The 16537-nt window shown below is 44.1% G+C and overlaps 1 protein-coding gene across 1 annotated transcript in view; it reads left to right on the top strand.

The window, feature by feature from the left end:
• The window catches only part of LOC129154098 (zinc finger protein ZFP2), a 29741-nt gene extending 18950 nt beyond the window's left edge, over window positions 1-10791 (top strand). Inside the window, exon 3 of the mRNA XM_070548490.1 lies at window positions 8058-10791. Coding sequence (XP_070404591.1) covers window positions 8058-9517 — 1460 coding nt within the window. The 3' untranslated portion in view covers window positions 9518-10791. The remainder of the gene's footprint in view (window positions 1-8057) is intronic.
• Window positions 10792-16537: the final 5746 nt, after the last annotated feature.

Here is a 16537-nt window from a genome sequence, read left to right as displayed (position 1 = left end):
GTGTTCGTTATGGCCAAACTGCGGCTTGCGCAGAAGTCCAATAACTAAAGACCACTCGAGTTCAGATCAGGTGGGCCGTTCCTCCCAATCACACCCCTCCAGGTCAAGCTGAGCGTTGAAATGGTCCCCCAGCAGGACAATGTAGTCCCCTGATGGAGTACTATCTAGTACTCGTCCCAGGGACTCCAAAAAGGGTGGGTACTCTGATCTGATATTTGGCCCATAAGCACAAACAACAGTCAGGACCCGTTCCCCGACCCAAAGGCGCTGGGAAGCTACCCTCTCGTCCCCCGGGGTAAACCCCAACACACAGGCAGAGAGTCCTGGGGCTAACAAAAAGCCAATCCCAGCCCTCCACCTCTCACCCGGTGTTGCAAGTCCGAGCAACCAGTCAAGGCTTAGAAACAGTGGTCAGAGACAAGGGTCACACAAGGGTCAAGAGGACAAGAGTTCAGGACTTGCTGGTGAGGGCAGAACTAGGCAAAGGGTCAAAAGACAGGCTGGCTTCTGTGGATCCACCCATGGACACACCCCTGGGCCCGCCCCTAACTCCACCTCTGGCGGGAAAAGAAGGACTGGCATGGAGTGAGAAAAAGTCCAACTGAACCCAGGAGCTCTCAGGAATGCTGAAAGAAGATCTACAATTTGCTACCAATATGAAGATTTATGACCTGTGCTCTCATTCCAGGAGTGCAGCATGTAACTTTTGTGCCCTCATGTGAATACTGCATGTAGTGAAATGATACTAAATGTCTTATGTAGAGCTAAAAAAGTCTCTCGTCTCGTCTCGTCTTCCTCCGCTTATCCGGGTCCGGGTCGCGGGGGCAGCATCCCAACCAGGGAGCTCCAGGCCGTCCTCTCCCCGGCCTTGTCCACCAGCTCCTCCGGCAGGACCCCAAGGCGTTCCCGGACCAGACTGGAGATGTAACCTCTCCAACGTGTCCTGGGTCGACCCGGGGGCCTTCTGCCGGCAGGACATGCCCGAAACACCTCCCCGGGGAGGCGTCCAGGAGGCATCCTGACCAGATGCCCAAACCACCTCAACTGGCTCCTTTCGATCCGGAGGAGCAGCGGTTCTACTCCGAGTCCCTCCCGAATGTCCGAGCTCCTCACCCTATCTCTAAGGCTGAGCCCGGCCACCCTACGGAGGAAACTCATTTCGGCCGCTTGTATCCGCGATCTCGTTCTTTCGGTCATTACCCAAAGCTCATGACCATAGGTGAGGATTGGGACGTAGATCGACCGGTAAATCGAGAGCCTGGCTTTCTGGCTCAGCTCCCTCTTCCCCACGACAGATCGGCTCAGCGTCCGCATCACTGCAGACGCCGAACCAATCCGCCTGTCGATCTCCCGATCCCTCCTACCCTCACTCGTGAACAAGACCCCGAGATACTTAAACTCCTCCACTTGAGGTAGGACCTCTCCCCCGACCCGGAGGTGGCAAGCCACCCTTTTCCGGTCGAGAACCATGGTCTCAGATTTGGAGGTGCTGATCCTCATCCCAGCCGCTTCACATTCGGCCGCGAACCTACCCAGCAAGAGCTGAAGGTCAGAGCTGGATGAAGCTAGGAGGACCACATCATCCGCAAAAAGCAGAGACGAGATTCTCCTGCCACCAAACTCGACACACTCCACACCACGGCTGCGTCTAGAAATTCTGTCCATAAAAGTGATGGACAGAACCGGTGACAAAGGGCAGCCCTGGCGGAGTCCAACCCTCACTGGGAACAGGTCCGACTTACTACCGGCTATGCGGACCAAACTCACGCTCCTCTGGTAAAGGGACTGAATGGCCCTTAACAGAAAGCCACCCACCCCATACTCCTGGAGCGTCCCCCACAGGGTGCCCCTGGGGACACGGTCATAAGCCTTCTCCAAATCCACAAAACACATGTGGATTGGTTGGGCAAACTCCCATGCCCCCTCCATCACCCTTGCAAGGGTATAGAGCTGGTCCACAGTTCCACGGCCAGGACGAAAACCACATTGCTCCTCCTCTATCTGAGATTCAACTATCGATCGGACCCTCCTCTCCAGTACCTTGGCGTAGACCTTTCCAGGGAGGCTGAGGAGTGTGATCCCCCTATAGTTGGAACACACCCTCAGGTCACCCTTCTTAAAGATGGGGACCACCACCCCGGTCTGCCACTCCCTAGGAACTGGCCCCGATGACCACGCAATGTTGTAGAGACGTGTCAACCATGACAGCCCTACAACATCCATAGCCTTGAGATACCCAGGACGAACCTCATCCGCCCCCGGGGCTCCGCCGCTGTGTAGTTGTTTGACTACCTCAGCAACTTCTGCCCCCGAGATCGGACAGTCCATCCCCAGGCCTCCCAGCTCTGGTTCCTCCTCGGAATGCGCATTGGTGGGATTGAGGAGCTCCTCAAAGTATTCCTTCCACCGTCCGACTATAGCCTCAGTTGACGTCAGCAGCTCCCCATCCCCACTGTAAACAGTGTGAGCGAGTTGCTGCCTTCCTCTCCTGAGGCGCCGGACAGTTTGCCAGAACCTCTTTGGAGCCGATCGATAGTCTTTCTCCATGGCCTCACCAAACTCCTCCCACGCCCGAGATTTTGCCTCGGCAACTGCCACTGCTGCACCCCGCTTGGCTATCCGGTACCTGTCTGCTGCCTCCGGAGACCCACAGACCAGCCACGCCCTGTAGGCCTCCTTCTTCAGCCTGACGGCTCCCCGAACCTCTGGTGTCCACCAGCGGGTACGGGGGTTGCCACCACGACTGGCACCGGCCACCTTACGGCCACAGCTAGCAACAGCCGCCTCGACAATCGCAGAGTGGAACAAGGCCCACTCGGACTCAATGTCCCCCACTGCTCTCGGGACGTGGTCAAAGCTCTGCCGGAGGTGGGAGTTGAAGACCGTCTTGACAGGTTCTTCTGCCAGGCGTTCCCAGCAGACCCTCACTATGCGTTTGGGTCTGCCAGGTCTACGCGGCATGTTCCCTTGCCATCTGATCCAACTCACCACCAGGTGGTGATCAGTTGACAGCTCCGCCCCTCTCTTCACTCGGGTGTCCAAAACATACGGCCGCAGGTCAGATGATACGACTACAAAATCTATCATCGACCTGTGACCTAGGCTGCCCTGGTACCAAGTGTACCGGTGGGCATCCTTATGTTCGAAAAAAAGTGTATTTGGTAAATGACCCCTTGACCTAAACTGTCAGGAGAGAATGACTTGTGACTCTTACATTGTTTAGAGCAGTCTCAGAAGTGATATAAAAGGATGCAGCTCAGATCGAGCGGGGCTTCGTTCTTGGGGAGATTCTGAGAAGACAGGAGCTAGTGTAAACTAACTCTTATTTAATCATTTTGAACTAATTCCTCCGTGGGGGATAGCAGTTGTTTTTTATTTACCCATTTTTGTATTTTTGATTTTGTAATAAACTTTTTTGAAAAAGAAACATAATCCTGATTCTTTCAGGTTTTCTCTAGAGCTTCACGTTTGGGGCCCTGGCCATAAATTGCACAGAGGTAAGCATGTCGAAGATCGGTCTCTGAATTATCAGGACTTACTTTACAGTTTATAACAGAATAATATAAAGAAACCTTAAGATAAGGGAAGTTTTAACTTCTCCCTCCTTGCGAGTAACGAGTTGTCTTAAGGGCGATAAAAGCAAAATATTCGAGGTTATTTTGGCTCTGATTGCAGGTTGAAAAAGTCTAATCAGCTGGAAGGTTGGATTAATAAATAAATTGATAAACTTATGATAGCCTGATCAACTAGCATAAATCATTTTATAGTTGCCAACCTCCCACACAAGCTGTTAGAGGCGCAATTAATTCCGGGTAGCCCAAACAATTGCTGAGAGGCTTGGCTTGCCTCCAGACTTCTCTCTAGTATCTTAACCAAAAGGTAACGAGTTTAAAAGAAGTGTAGTACTCTGGGGCTGGCTATTCGTGCAAGTCATTTCACCTTTAAAATAAAAGACAAGATTCTAATTAGATAGTCCAAACCCGGATCTAGTACGATTAAACTCGTCGATACACCCCCGAACCCTGATGGATGCACCGTCTCATAAGTTCTAACGGAACTGGGTTTTAAAGGAACCGGTAAATGGGACGGGCACGCGACACCGGAGCAACTCCAGCAAAGGAGAGTGTCCAGCCCCTCTCAAGGACTTGGGTTCCAGAGCCAATGCTATGTGTCGAGGTGAGTCCGACTATATCTAGCCATTACCGCTAAACCTCTGTCACAAGCTCCTGCTCCTTCCCGCCAGCGAGGTGATGTTCCATGTCCCAAAAACCAGTTTCCATGTCCGGGGATTTGACCGCCAAGGCTCCCGCCTCGGTTTGCCACCCGATCCACACTGTACCGGACCCTTCATGTTCCTCCTGCGGGTGGTGGGTCCACAGTTGGATGAGCCCATGAATCCGCTTCGGGCTGGGCCCGGCCGGGGCCCATGGGCGAAAGCCCGGCCATCAGGCGCTCGCTCACGGACCCCAAGCCCAGGTCTGGCTCCTGGGTGGGGACCCCGGTAACTAGGGATGCACAACATATCGAAAAATTATCGTCATCGCGATAACGGGAAGTGTGATAGGCCCATCGCAAAGCATGGCAAAAACAGAGATAAATGTTTGGTTCAAACATTTCCATCCATGTCATACATCAACTTTTTGTAAACCAGCTCTGTTTTTTACGCTTAAATATTATTTGATCAATCAAATGTAGTCCTTCTGATATGCGGCCAATCAGATGGGTCCGTTCACGTAATACGCCCGCCGCCTACATAGACCCTTTTGGAAAGCTACACCTGAACAGAGTTTGCGGCGCTGTTCCCTTGTTCGTCATGCTGGCTCAGAGCAATGAACGCACTTTGTGCTGATGTTTCTGGATTCAGCGCTGCTTTCAAATGTGAACGTGACTCCGCTCGGTGTCGTTAATCATTTTTACCGGGCTGACTCCGACATGTGCCGGTGAACCAACCCACCTTCATGTCGCTAGTGTTAGCACCAGGCTCCGGTTAGCTTCCAGCTAAAAGGCTACAGCACTCTCCTCCCAGTCCCACCCTGCTAAAGAGGGCCTGGAAAAGTTCCCCCACACATCAAAGTGATTTTTCATTTATGAGGTTTTATAACCTTGTTAATCAGGATAGTTGATTTGCTGCTGCACATAAACTGTCAGTCAGTAGCTCTGCTAGCCGGTTATCTTAAGAGGAGCTAGTTCAATTTGTTAGCTTGTTATCAGAATCATAGATGCAGTTTCATCATCTGAGCTGCTTTTTAAGATCTAGGTTAACTTGTTCAATTTGGGGTTAAAAACAAACGTTTTCACATATTTTCCATGTAGTTTTTTTGCCAGTTCCTCTTCTGAAAGGTAGACAATTGTTTTTCCCTCAAAAAATCTTAATTTTCTCCTAGTTTGGCCCAGCACAGTTCACTTCCCAATTATAGCAACAGCCTTATATCATAACCACATAAGTGGAGAAAATGTTCAGTAGCAATGAGAGAATTTGCTGTTGCATTTAAGTGATGTTAACTATTATTTAACATTTAAACTTATTTTCAGATTTTTTTTTATTCAAAAAACCCTGGTAAGGGATGTTTTTCTTTACTTGGAGCATCAGAAAAAGTTTTATGGTGGAGTTGATGTTTTAAAGTCACTGAGAAACTGCATGCATGCGAAACTGCATGCATGCATTTTGTTGTTTTGCTGCTAATACAGTAGCAGGTGCAGCTGCATATTTTTTCAGTAAAAATGTTATGTTGTAATGGAATTCATGCATTAGTTTTTGTTTGCTTTGAACCCAGAGCAGACGTCACATGCCAGATGACATCAACACTGCATACTTTAGTATTTGTTCATTTATCGTGAGTAATATCTATATCTGAATATTAATCACTGTTATCGAATGTCGCAGGTTTTCCTAATGTCGTGCAGCCCTACCGGTAACCCTCCGGGTCGGGTCCTCCGACTATTTGAATTTACATCCATGAAAATTCCTCTGAAGCGTTCTTTGTCTCACTCTTCACCTAAGACCCAATTTGACATGGGAGACCCTACCAGGGGCACAAAGTGCCCCAGACAACATAGCTCCTAGGATCATTCGGGCACTCAAACTCCTCCACCACGATAAGGTGGCGGTTGAAGGAGGAGGTATATATATATATTTTTTTCTATTTATTCTTTTTGTAATTGTTACGTCACTCAACGTTTTCCAGTTTTACTTTAACCTGTCCAGAGCTTCCACAGTAGAAGGTTCTGACAGACCAGCATCTCTCTAACTCTTCGTCTGGTGCAACCTGAGTGTAGATACAGTTGTAGTCAGAAGTTTACATACACTTGTAAAAAATATAATATAATGGCTCTACTGATTGTCCCGTTATTTCTAAAACTCTGATTTTTCTCTGATAGAGTGATTGGAACAGATCCTTCTTTGTCACAAAAAACATTCATGAAGTTCGGTTCTTTAATGTCTTTATTATGGGTTAACAGAGAAAAGTGATCACATTTGCTGGGTCACAAATATACATACAGCAGTGCTAATATTTGGTTTCATGTCCTTTAGCCATTTTCACTTCAATTAGGCGCTTTTGGTAGCCATCCACAAGCTTCTGGCAAGCTTCTGGTTGAATCTTTGACCACTCCTCTTGACAGAATTGGTGAACTTCAGTTAAATTTGATGGCTTTCTGACATGGACTTGTTTCTTCAGCACTATCCACATGTTTTCAATGGGGTTTAAATCAGGACTTTGGGAAGGCCATTCTAAAACCCTTATTCTAGCCTGATTTAGCCATTCCTTTACCACTTTTGATGTGTGTTTGGGGTCATTGTCCTGTTGGAACACCCAACTGCGCCCAAGACCCAACCTTCGTGCTGATGATTTTAGGTTATGTTGAAGAATGTGAAGGTAATCCTCCTTCTTCATTATCCCATTTACTCTCTATAAAGCACCAGTTCCATTGGCAGCAAAACAGCCCCACAGCATAATATTCCCACCACCATGCTTGACTGTAGGCATGGTGTTCTTGGGGTTAAAGGCCTCACCTTTTCTCCTCCAAACATTGCTGGGCATTGTGGCCAAAAAGCTCAATTTTCGTTTCGTCTGACCACAGAACTTTTCTCCAGAAGGTCTTATCTTTGTCCATGTGATTAGCAGCAAACTTCAGTCGAGCCTTAAGGTGCCGCTTTTGGAGCAAGGGCTTCCTTCTTGCACGGCAGCCTCTCAGTCCATGGAGATGCAAAACACGTTTGACTGTGGACAATGACACCTGTGTTCCAGCAGCTTCTAATTTATGGCAGATCTGCTTTTTGGTGATTCTTGGTTCACTCTTTACCATCCTGACCATTTTTCTCTCAGGAGCAGGTGATAGCTTGCGTTTTCTTCCTGATCTTGGCAGTGATGAAACAGTGCCATGCACCTTATACTTACAAACAATTGTTTGCACTGTTGCTCTTGGGACCTGCAGCTGCTTTGAAATGGACCCAAGTGACTTTCTTGACTTGTTCAAGTCAATAATTCGCTTTTTCAGATCCATGCTGAGCTCCTTTGACTTTCCCATTGTAGCGTTTTTGGGTGTTTGTATCCATTGAGCCCTATTTACCTGGCCTAAGAGAAGTCACCAGCTGTACTCACTCATAATCCCTCACAAGAAGTTAAGAGGCCATGCTATGAAGCTCAGTTCACTGACACGTTTCTAAGTCACCAAAATTGCTAGTTCATGTTGCTGTATGTATATTTGTGACCCAGCAAATGTGATCACTTTTCTCTGTTAACCCATAATAAAGACATTAAAGAACCAAACTTCATGAATGTTTTTTGTGACAAAGAAGTATCTGTTCCAATCACTCTATCAGAGAAAAGTCAGAGTTTTAGAAATAACGGGACACTCAGTAGAGCCATTATATTATACTTTTTTACAAGTGTATGTAAACTTCTGACCACAACTGTATGTAGGTGCACCATTGAGAAATGGAGTCACGTTTGTGACCAGAATCATCCCATTCTAGAGCCCTGAACTTCCTGCCTTCATTGGAACATTTTTAATTGCCACATTACTCAACATTTTTCTTTTTCTTTTTACCTGTCCAGAACTTCCAAAGCATCATATCTGGGAAAAAGAAGAGGTTCTGACTGACCAGCAGCGCTCTGACCAAGAGTCAACCTCCCGTTTGGACCAGGAGGAACCAGAAGATCTACTGATCACAGAGGACCAGCCAGAACTCTATATCCATCAGCATGAAGGGCAGTTCCTTTTGAATCAAAAACATGTAACCTTCGTAGGGACTTATCCTTGTAACGAAACATACTGCCATGATCCAGAATCCAAAAGGAAGCAACCCTTGAGTCAGAATTCTACAGAAGCAGAGAACCAAGATCAGGATGGATGCAAGAAAGAAAACTCAGAATCAAACAGCAATGAAGAACTGACACGTAATAAAAGACGTCTGCGAAGCGAAGATCACAGAGACGATGTAGATGTTCAGACACTGAAAAAGCACAAGAGGGCTCACATAGGTGAGAGGCCATTTTATTGTAAGCTCTGTGGAAAATCTTTCATTCACAAGTTTGTTTTATGTCGTCACATGAGAACTCACACAGGTGAGAAGCCATATCCATGTAACACTTGTGGTAAATGTTTTACTGCCAGTAGTGACTTGACTACACACATGAGAACTCACACTGGTGAGAAGCCATATCCATGTAAAACTTGTGGTAAATGTTTTACTGCCAGTAGTGTCTTGACTAAACACATGAGAACTCATACAGGTGAGAAGCCATATCCATGTAACACTTGTGGTAAATGTTTTAGTGCCAGTAATACCTTGACTAAACACATGAGAACTCACACAGGTGAGAAGCCATATCCATGTAACACTTGTGGTAAATGTTTTACTGTCGGTAGTAACTTGACTTATCACATGAGAACTCACACAGGTGAGAAGCCATATCCATGTAACACTTGTGGTAAATGTTTTACTGCCAGTAGTGACTTGACTAAACACATGAGAACTCACACAGGTGAGAAGCCATATCCATGTAACACTTGTGGTAAATGTTTTACTGCCAGTAGTGCCTTGACTAAACACTTGAGAACTCACACAGGTGAGAAGCCATATCCATGTAACACTTGTGGTAAATGTTTTACTGCCAGTAGTGTCTTGACTACACACATGAGAACTCACACAGGTGAGAAGCCATATCCTTGTAACACTTGTGGTAAATGTTTTACTGCCAGTAGTGACTTGACTACACACATGAGAACTCACACAGGCGAGAAGCCATATCCATGTAACACTTGTGGTAAATGTTTTACTGCCAGTAGTGACTTGACTAAACACATGAGAACTCACACAGGTGAGAAGCCATATCCATGTAACACCTGTGGTAAATGTTTTACTGTCAGTAGTGACTTGACTAAACACATGAGAACTCACACAGGTGAGAAGCCATATCCATGTAAAACTTGTGGTAAATGTTTTACTGCCAGTAGTGGCTTGACTTATCACATGAGAACTCACACAGGTGAGAATAGGGATGGGTACCTTTGACATTTGAATCGATTCGGTACTAATTCCCGGTACCTAGGAATCGATACCGGTACTTAACGGTACCAATTTTAGATACTTTTGAGTGTTTAATATTTTAATTCTTTTATAATTAAATATATATTTTTCTCAATATATAACCATATTTATTAAATATCACAATGAATAGCATACAACTGTTTGTATTTTAACATCGACCTTGTAGTTTTATAAGCTGATAATTAAACTGAAGCAAACATCTTTACTGTGAACTAAATTTACTGTGTATCTTCATTCCTTTTGCCGTCCTTTTTCATTTGATTTTTCCTACTGGGAAGTTAGAATTTCCGAGGAGTAAGCGAACGCACTATTAGCTGATAACAATGGTGGCAATGGAAGCTAACATATCAAGCTAACGTTATCTTAAACAGTTTATTTAGCTGCTGGAGCAGATTTAAACAATGATGCCTCACACTTGGATCATTGTTGCTGGTTTCATCTCCACCCAATCACCCGTCGCATTTAGTAAAGTGAAGCCAAACTTTAGAGCGTGTTCATGTCCTTTTAGTCGGAAAATCGGAGTTCTGAGGAGAAAGTGAACCCACCATTAGTGGAACGGAAGCTAACATATCAAGCTAACGTTATCTTAAACATTTTATTTACCTACAGGAGCAGATTAAGATGAGGATGTCTCACTTAGATCGTTGTCGCTGGTTTCATCATCACCCAGTTACCCATCACATTTAGTGAAGTGGACCCAAGCTTTAGCGTGCGTTCTTTCTACCATGCTGCCCTGTTTACAACTGGCTCGCAGCGACCAACGACATAACGCTCTTGCGCATGCGCAGCTGTCTAGGCAAGTTCTCGTTATGAAGGACGGGTACCGAAACGAGGCACAGTTTCAAATGAAGTGAATCGGTAGCCTAGTGAACTAGACCAAATTCTTTCTTTGCAAAGAATGGTCTAGGCATGCTCCATTGGAACCTCAGCAGCTCCTACCAGGACTCTGGCTAGCCAATCACAGCTCTCTAGAGGGGTTTCAAACACATAAAGAGCTGTTATTGGTCCATAATGGTGGGCCAATCAGGGCACTCTATATGCCTGGTAGGTGGGATGATGCAACAGAGTGAAACAAGAGTATGTCACATTCATTGTCCAGTGGAATGCGGAGATCATTTGAAAGACAAGGGTAGAACCCGCCCCACAACCGAAAGCCGTCAATGGAGCGTGGCCAGACTAAATAATACATTTATTTAGTCTGGCTTGCCAGGCTAGTGAATCGGTGCGCAGTCGGTACTATGGAATTCGGTCGGTGCCTTAAAAAGCTCAGAATTCGGTACCCATCGCTAGGTGAGAAGCCATATCTATGTAATACTTGTGGTAAATGTTTTACTGCCAGTGATATCTTGACTAAATACATGAGAACTCACACAGGTGAGAAGCCATATCCAGTTAACACTTGTGGTAAATGTTTTACTGTCAGTAGTAACTTGAGTTATCACATGAGAACTCAAAACAAGTGAGAAGTATTTTCCAAGTTTGGTCTGTATGAGATTTAGCCAGATATTTTCTTTACCTTTTTTTAATTATAATTGACCACTCTGAGTTTTTCATGCAGACTGAACATGAAAATAGTCTCCTACACCTTTCTCCTGCATTAGCTTCTGATAGAAAATAGATGAAACTCATGTATTTGAAAATCCTCACAGATCTGTCACACTGTGAATTAGAATTCATGGACTCGACGATCTTGATTCATGACAGGGAAGACTGTTGTTGTTTTAACGTCCGGTAATCAGCAGTGGACGTCTCGGCTAGTTTAAGCTAATTGTCAGCATTAGCAACTACACCTCACAGCAGAAGGTCCTCCAGGCTCGTGTATTTTGAGAGATAAAATATCCATGTTGCAAGTCAGTGGTAGAGTTGCACTGCTGTTATCCAATCTGGGGCGAGATGTCCACATATCACGAAATAAGACTCCAAAACCCGCCGTCTAAGGCCTAGTCCACACGTAACCGTTTTTTTTTTAAACGAATATCCGCCCCTCCAAAAGCTTGTATCCACACCACCTCGTTTACAAAAAAAAAAAAAACTGTCCACACGTACCCGGATAAACACGTTGTTAAGGACATGCCAGACCTGTAGGCGGCAGTACTTCCCCCGTTCTTAACCTCGTCCTTCGTCTGTGGTCTTCCACAAGGAGCAGTAATTCCGCTTGCAAAAACAAACAAGCAAAAAGCGCTTGGACAATTGATAAAGCGAGCGCAGCTCTGAGGGCATCCATGCTGTCGGCTAGTGTAAACACAGGTCGCACACGTGATGTCAGCATTTTTTGTCGCGGAAAGTGACGTTGCAGACCTTAAAACTCCGGTTTTGTCTGTCCACACGCAAACACCCAAAACGGAGAACACGCAGATCTTCACTTTGGCCGGAGCTTTTAAAAAGATCCGTTTTCGTGTGAAAAAACTCAGTTTTCGTGTGGATGACAGGCCGTTTTGGCAGATCCTCGGCTACGTGTGGACAGGGCCTAAAGCTCAGCTGTGATGTGAGAAAATTTTAGGTCTGAGAAATGGTGCAACAGTATAATTGTTCCCCCTGAGAACCATTTACGAGGTATTCAATCCTACCAGAGACCACCGCACTGAAAAAAAAAATGTCACCCACTCATTGAACACATAAGCTAATTCCAAAGCTCTGTTAAAGGCACACTGAGATTTTTTTCTTTTCTTGAATAAAATTCTATGTAGTCTATTAACAAATTAATCTTTTTTCATTGATATTTTTAGTAGTTTATTCTAATTTTAGCTGGAAATTTTACATTTTAACATGCATAAACTGTGGGTGGCCAATATTTTAATTATTTAGCATTTTTCATTAGTCTTTATTTTCAAGGTTTGTTTTTGTTCTGTTTAGTTTTAGTTTCATCTACTTTTTAGTTTCAGTTTAGTTTTCATTAGTTTTAATCAATTTTTTATAGGTTTTTGTAATATTAAGTTACATATCAGTGACAAGACTGATAGTCTGATACTGACTGTTGGATAAAAACAGTATTAGATGCATGGAAAATGATTTTGTCTTGGTACCATCTGGTGTTTTTTAATTGAAACGAAGGTTTATTCCATGTTCATATTTTGTTATTATTCTGTGCCTCCGGCAGGGAGGTTCGACCTTTTAAGTCTGCAGTTCTGTTATCACGAAAGCTCCCTAGTGAAGTCCAGACGGAGCTTTTCTCTGTTATACCAAGAACCAGGGAAAGTTTTCTTTCTGTGAGGGGGTGGATTTGTTTATCTTTAATGTGTGTGTGTGTGGGGGTGTGCATGTATCGGGGACTTTGAGAGTGTTACGTGTGACAGGTTTGGCTGCCGGTTCGCTGGGGGAGGTTCGGCTGCCAGTTCGCTGTGTGTGTGTTTCTTTGAGAGTGGTTTTGCTGTGTGACAGGTTGGGCTGCTGTTTCGCTGTGTGTGTGTGAGAAAGAAAGAGGGAAGCGTTAATTTGTTTCGGTGGCTGCCAAATGTTATCTGAAAGAATTATTTTACTATACGCCCTCATAAGCAGTCTGATTGTCTTTCTAATAATTTTCATACTAGAACTAATCGGAGTTCTTCCAGCTTGTTTTACTAAACCAGTAAACAAAACATCTTAGATACGATGGGGAATACTAAATCAAAAGACAGAGGAAGGGAGAAACAGCGAGATGAGGCAGATAAGACTGGTGGGCAGACAGAACAGAAAAGACAGAGAGAAGGGGAAACAAAAAGATAACGAAGGCGAAGCAGGGAAGGATGTATCCGTCTTCAGAAAACTATGCGATGATTTATCCCTTGGGCCAACTCCCCTGTCGTATCGGGGAGCTGGTGAAGTGGCAGGTTCAGCTGCAGCTGCTCCTTCCGCTCCGCCGGCTGAAAGGATGCACCCGTTCAAACCTGGAGAACAGTCAGAGAAGTGGGTCTCAGATATGATGGATGTGATTCACTTTGTAAACCTGTTCTTTTTAAAGCTGCCGCTCTGGTGGCACATGGCCCAGGTCATGTGTCATCAGGGGGAATGAATCATTTTAACTTGTCAAACGTTTTGGTTCCGATGGTCTTAGTTTAACAATATCAGTCCCTTTCTGGAATGTAAACCAAATGTTTACATTGGCAGTCTAAACACCCAAGCCAAATATTACGAACTCTTTTACTTGTTTTCTTTTACTGTTTTGACTAATTAGGTTAATTTTGAAAGAAGTGGTTTAATTTTGATCTTTGTCAATTTCTTTGGAGTAATGAGCTGATTTTGTGAGGCTTATTTTTAAATTTTACGGTGAGTTCTTCTCACCACATTCTATTTTATCATTTTCTTTGATCTTTGTGCTGGAATTCTACACAACGCAGTACAACCATTAGTGAAATTTTGTTTAGTACTGCTACAGTAAGGGTGAACTGCCATTTTGTTTACCCTTTTGCTTGTTTTGAATAGGTCAGTCAGCTAGGGTTAGATACATGCATTCAGGTTTTTATTATATGATGTTTTAGGGGTTGTGAGAGCTAGATTTGTTTGTTTTTTTTGGCCTTCGTTCACCCTGAAGCAAACGCAGTGGATCCAGCCTGTTAGAAAATAGATTTCCTACCCTATTCAGGGTTCATGGTTAAAACTCTGTTCTCTTCTGTTGCTGAGACAGTTTTTTCTTATCTAATGGTTTTTTATTATGACTAGTCCATGTTGTTTGAGTTTATTCAGTCCTGGGTCAATATATGTTAACCTTTTCTTTTCTGTGACTGTTTACATGTTTTGTTTTGACCCTAAAACACCTTATCTTTAAACAATAAAGGACATCCTTACTAATGATTTTATTTTTCTTGGTTTACCTGCCATAAGCAGACATCTTATCCAGTTGGGATTTATGGACATAATGATTTGAATTGCTGCTTTAAAAAGGTGTTCGGATCTTTCATAACTTTAGAAATTTCTTATCAAATGAGTCTTGTCAACCATTGATGGGGTTATGTTTAGGGCTGGGACTTGATAAAAAATTTTTAATTACAGGCTTTGTAATTAATTAATCTCAATTAATCGCATTTTAATCGTTCAGGAAAATGTGCTCTCAAAGTAAATTTTTAATTAAAATTATGAGACAGAGAATCAAACATTAGACATGGTTATTACTGTAAACTAAAGCTTTTAATAAAAATATGCATTTTAATTATTCAAATGTCCCTGTGTGCTATGAAACAAAACCCAAATCAACTAAAATTTATAATTACAAATAGAAAACACCTGCAAATGGTTCCTGAGCCTTTAAATAGTCTCTGTCTGTCAGGAACCGAGTTCTGAAGACCCGTGAAGACGCCAACACAGTAAAAATATATTTAAAAAAAGTCTTTATTGAAGGCAGAGGTACCTGGAGAGCAAGGTTGAGGCAGGTTCAGAGACAGGCAAGGTCCAAATGGCAGGCAGTGAGCAAGGCAGGGGTCAGGAGAAAAACGAGGTCTGGAGGCTGAGATCAGGCAGGGTGGATGGCTGGAGAATTACTGGCAGGGCTGTAATAATCTGGCATCTGATGACTGGATGGCTGGTTCTTTTATAGCAGGGGAAGCAGGTGTATGGGATGAGGCTCATTACAGGAGCAGGTGGAATGAATGGAGCTGATTGAAGCTGACAGAGGTTGCTGGGGAAAACAGGGCTTGGCTGGAGCTTGGTGAGAGGAACCAGGTGAGCTGAATGAGGAGGAAATGATAAGGCAGATGAGGGTAAAGGATGGGAGTCATGACACTGTCTAGTTGAATGACTGAAATAAATTTGACTTTGCACCAGATTAATTTTTCCAGTTTCACTTGTTTGTATAATTGGGAGTTTTTATTAGCATCTCTACTCATAATGTAGTAAAAATACATAAATAATAATCCTTCAAAATGACAGTAGAACAGGCACAAATATGATCTAGGACTTAAATGTACTAACTTTTAACACCAGAGCAGGCGTGCCATATTCTGAGAATGATCAGGAACACTAACTGGTTCCAGTTGGATGACTGGAGGATGATGGGATGATAAAAGATCATGGCGAGGAAATAATGATCTGACGAACAGGTGAGCGGACCTACATGGGAAGTCCTGATGTCACGTTAAGAAGGGGATGCTGCAGACCCGCAGATTCATGCCTGCTGCAGCGAATCTGGTGTGATCTCCAGCCTGATCACAACTTTCTCGTTCCTCGCTGCCCCTGATGCACTGAAGCATCCTCCCCTTAGCTGATGACGGCTTCAGCACACCTCGCAGCTTAATGATAGTAATGCATGTGATGTTTAGACAGAGACTCGTCTCAGAAACATATAATTCCCCGACAGAATTGTTTAGAAAATCATCAGAAAAGTTTCAGAGTGTTTCTGTTTTAACTTAAACTTCTGTTTTCAACTGTAAGACACGTTGTTTGTGATTGTTTACTGAGTAGTGAGAACACGGAGCGTTCTCCCAGCGGCAGCCAGGTGCCTCTCGTTTGTCTGACTACTTTCATAAACTACTGTTAGGGCACAGAATTTTTCTGTCTGGTGCTTTCAGCGCTGCACAGATGTTACGTAAATGTTAAAAATATAGCTTACCGCAACTTTTGTAAAGTTCCCGTTGCCACCGGGCAGCCGCAGCAGAGACGATCTCTGAAAAATGTCCGCGACACGGACTCCGTTGTTGTCTGGAAGTTTTTTTTCCAAGTTAAGAAAAGAGGCGGACGTGTTTCCTAAATCCTGCATCAGTCCAAGCAAGGCAACTTCTTTCTGTTTTTATTCGGTTTTAGTAGCCATTAGCACTGTGCATTGTTGTGTGCGTCAGTGATATTCAGTCTACGAGGAAATCGTGCAATGACAAAGGTTCTGCTGTGCTTGAAATGCAAGCTGCAATTAAATGCGTTAATTTTTTTTAACGCGTTATTTTTTTCTAATTAATTAATCGTGATTAACGCGTTAAAGTCCCGGCCCTAGTTATTTTAATTAGTGGTGTAGGTTAGTTTAATATATCACGGAACATGAGTTAATGAATATGCTTTGATGTGGTTTATTGATAAACTGAGTCA

This window comes from Nothobranchius furzeri, chromosome 2, assembly GCF_043380555.1.
Source record: "Nothobranchius furzeri strain GRZ-AD chromosome 2, NfurGRZ-RIMD1, whole genome shotgun sequence".
Lineage (NCBI taxonomy): Eukaryota > Metazoa > Chordata > Actinopteri > Cyprinodontiformes > Nothobranchiidae > Nothobranchius > Nothobranchius furzeri.
Note: the sequence above shows the minus strand (reverse complement) of the source record. Positions and strands in the feature narration are given on the sequence as shown.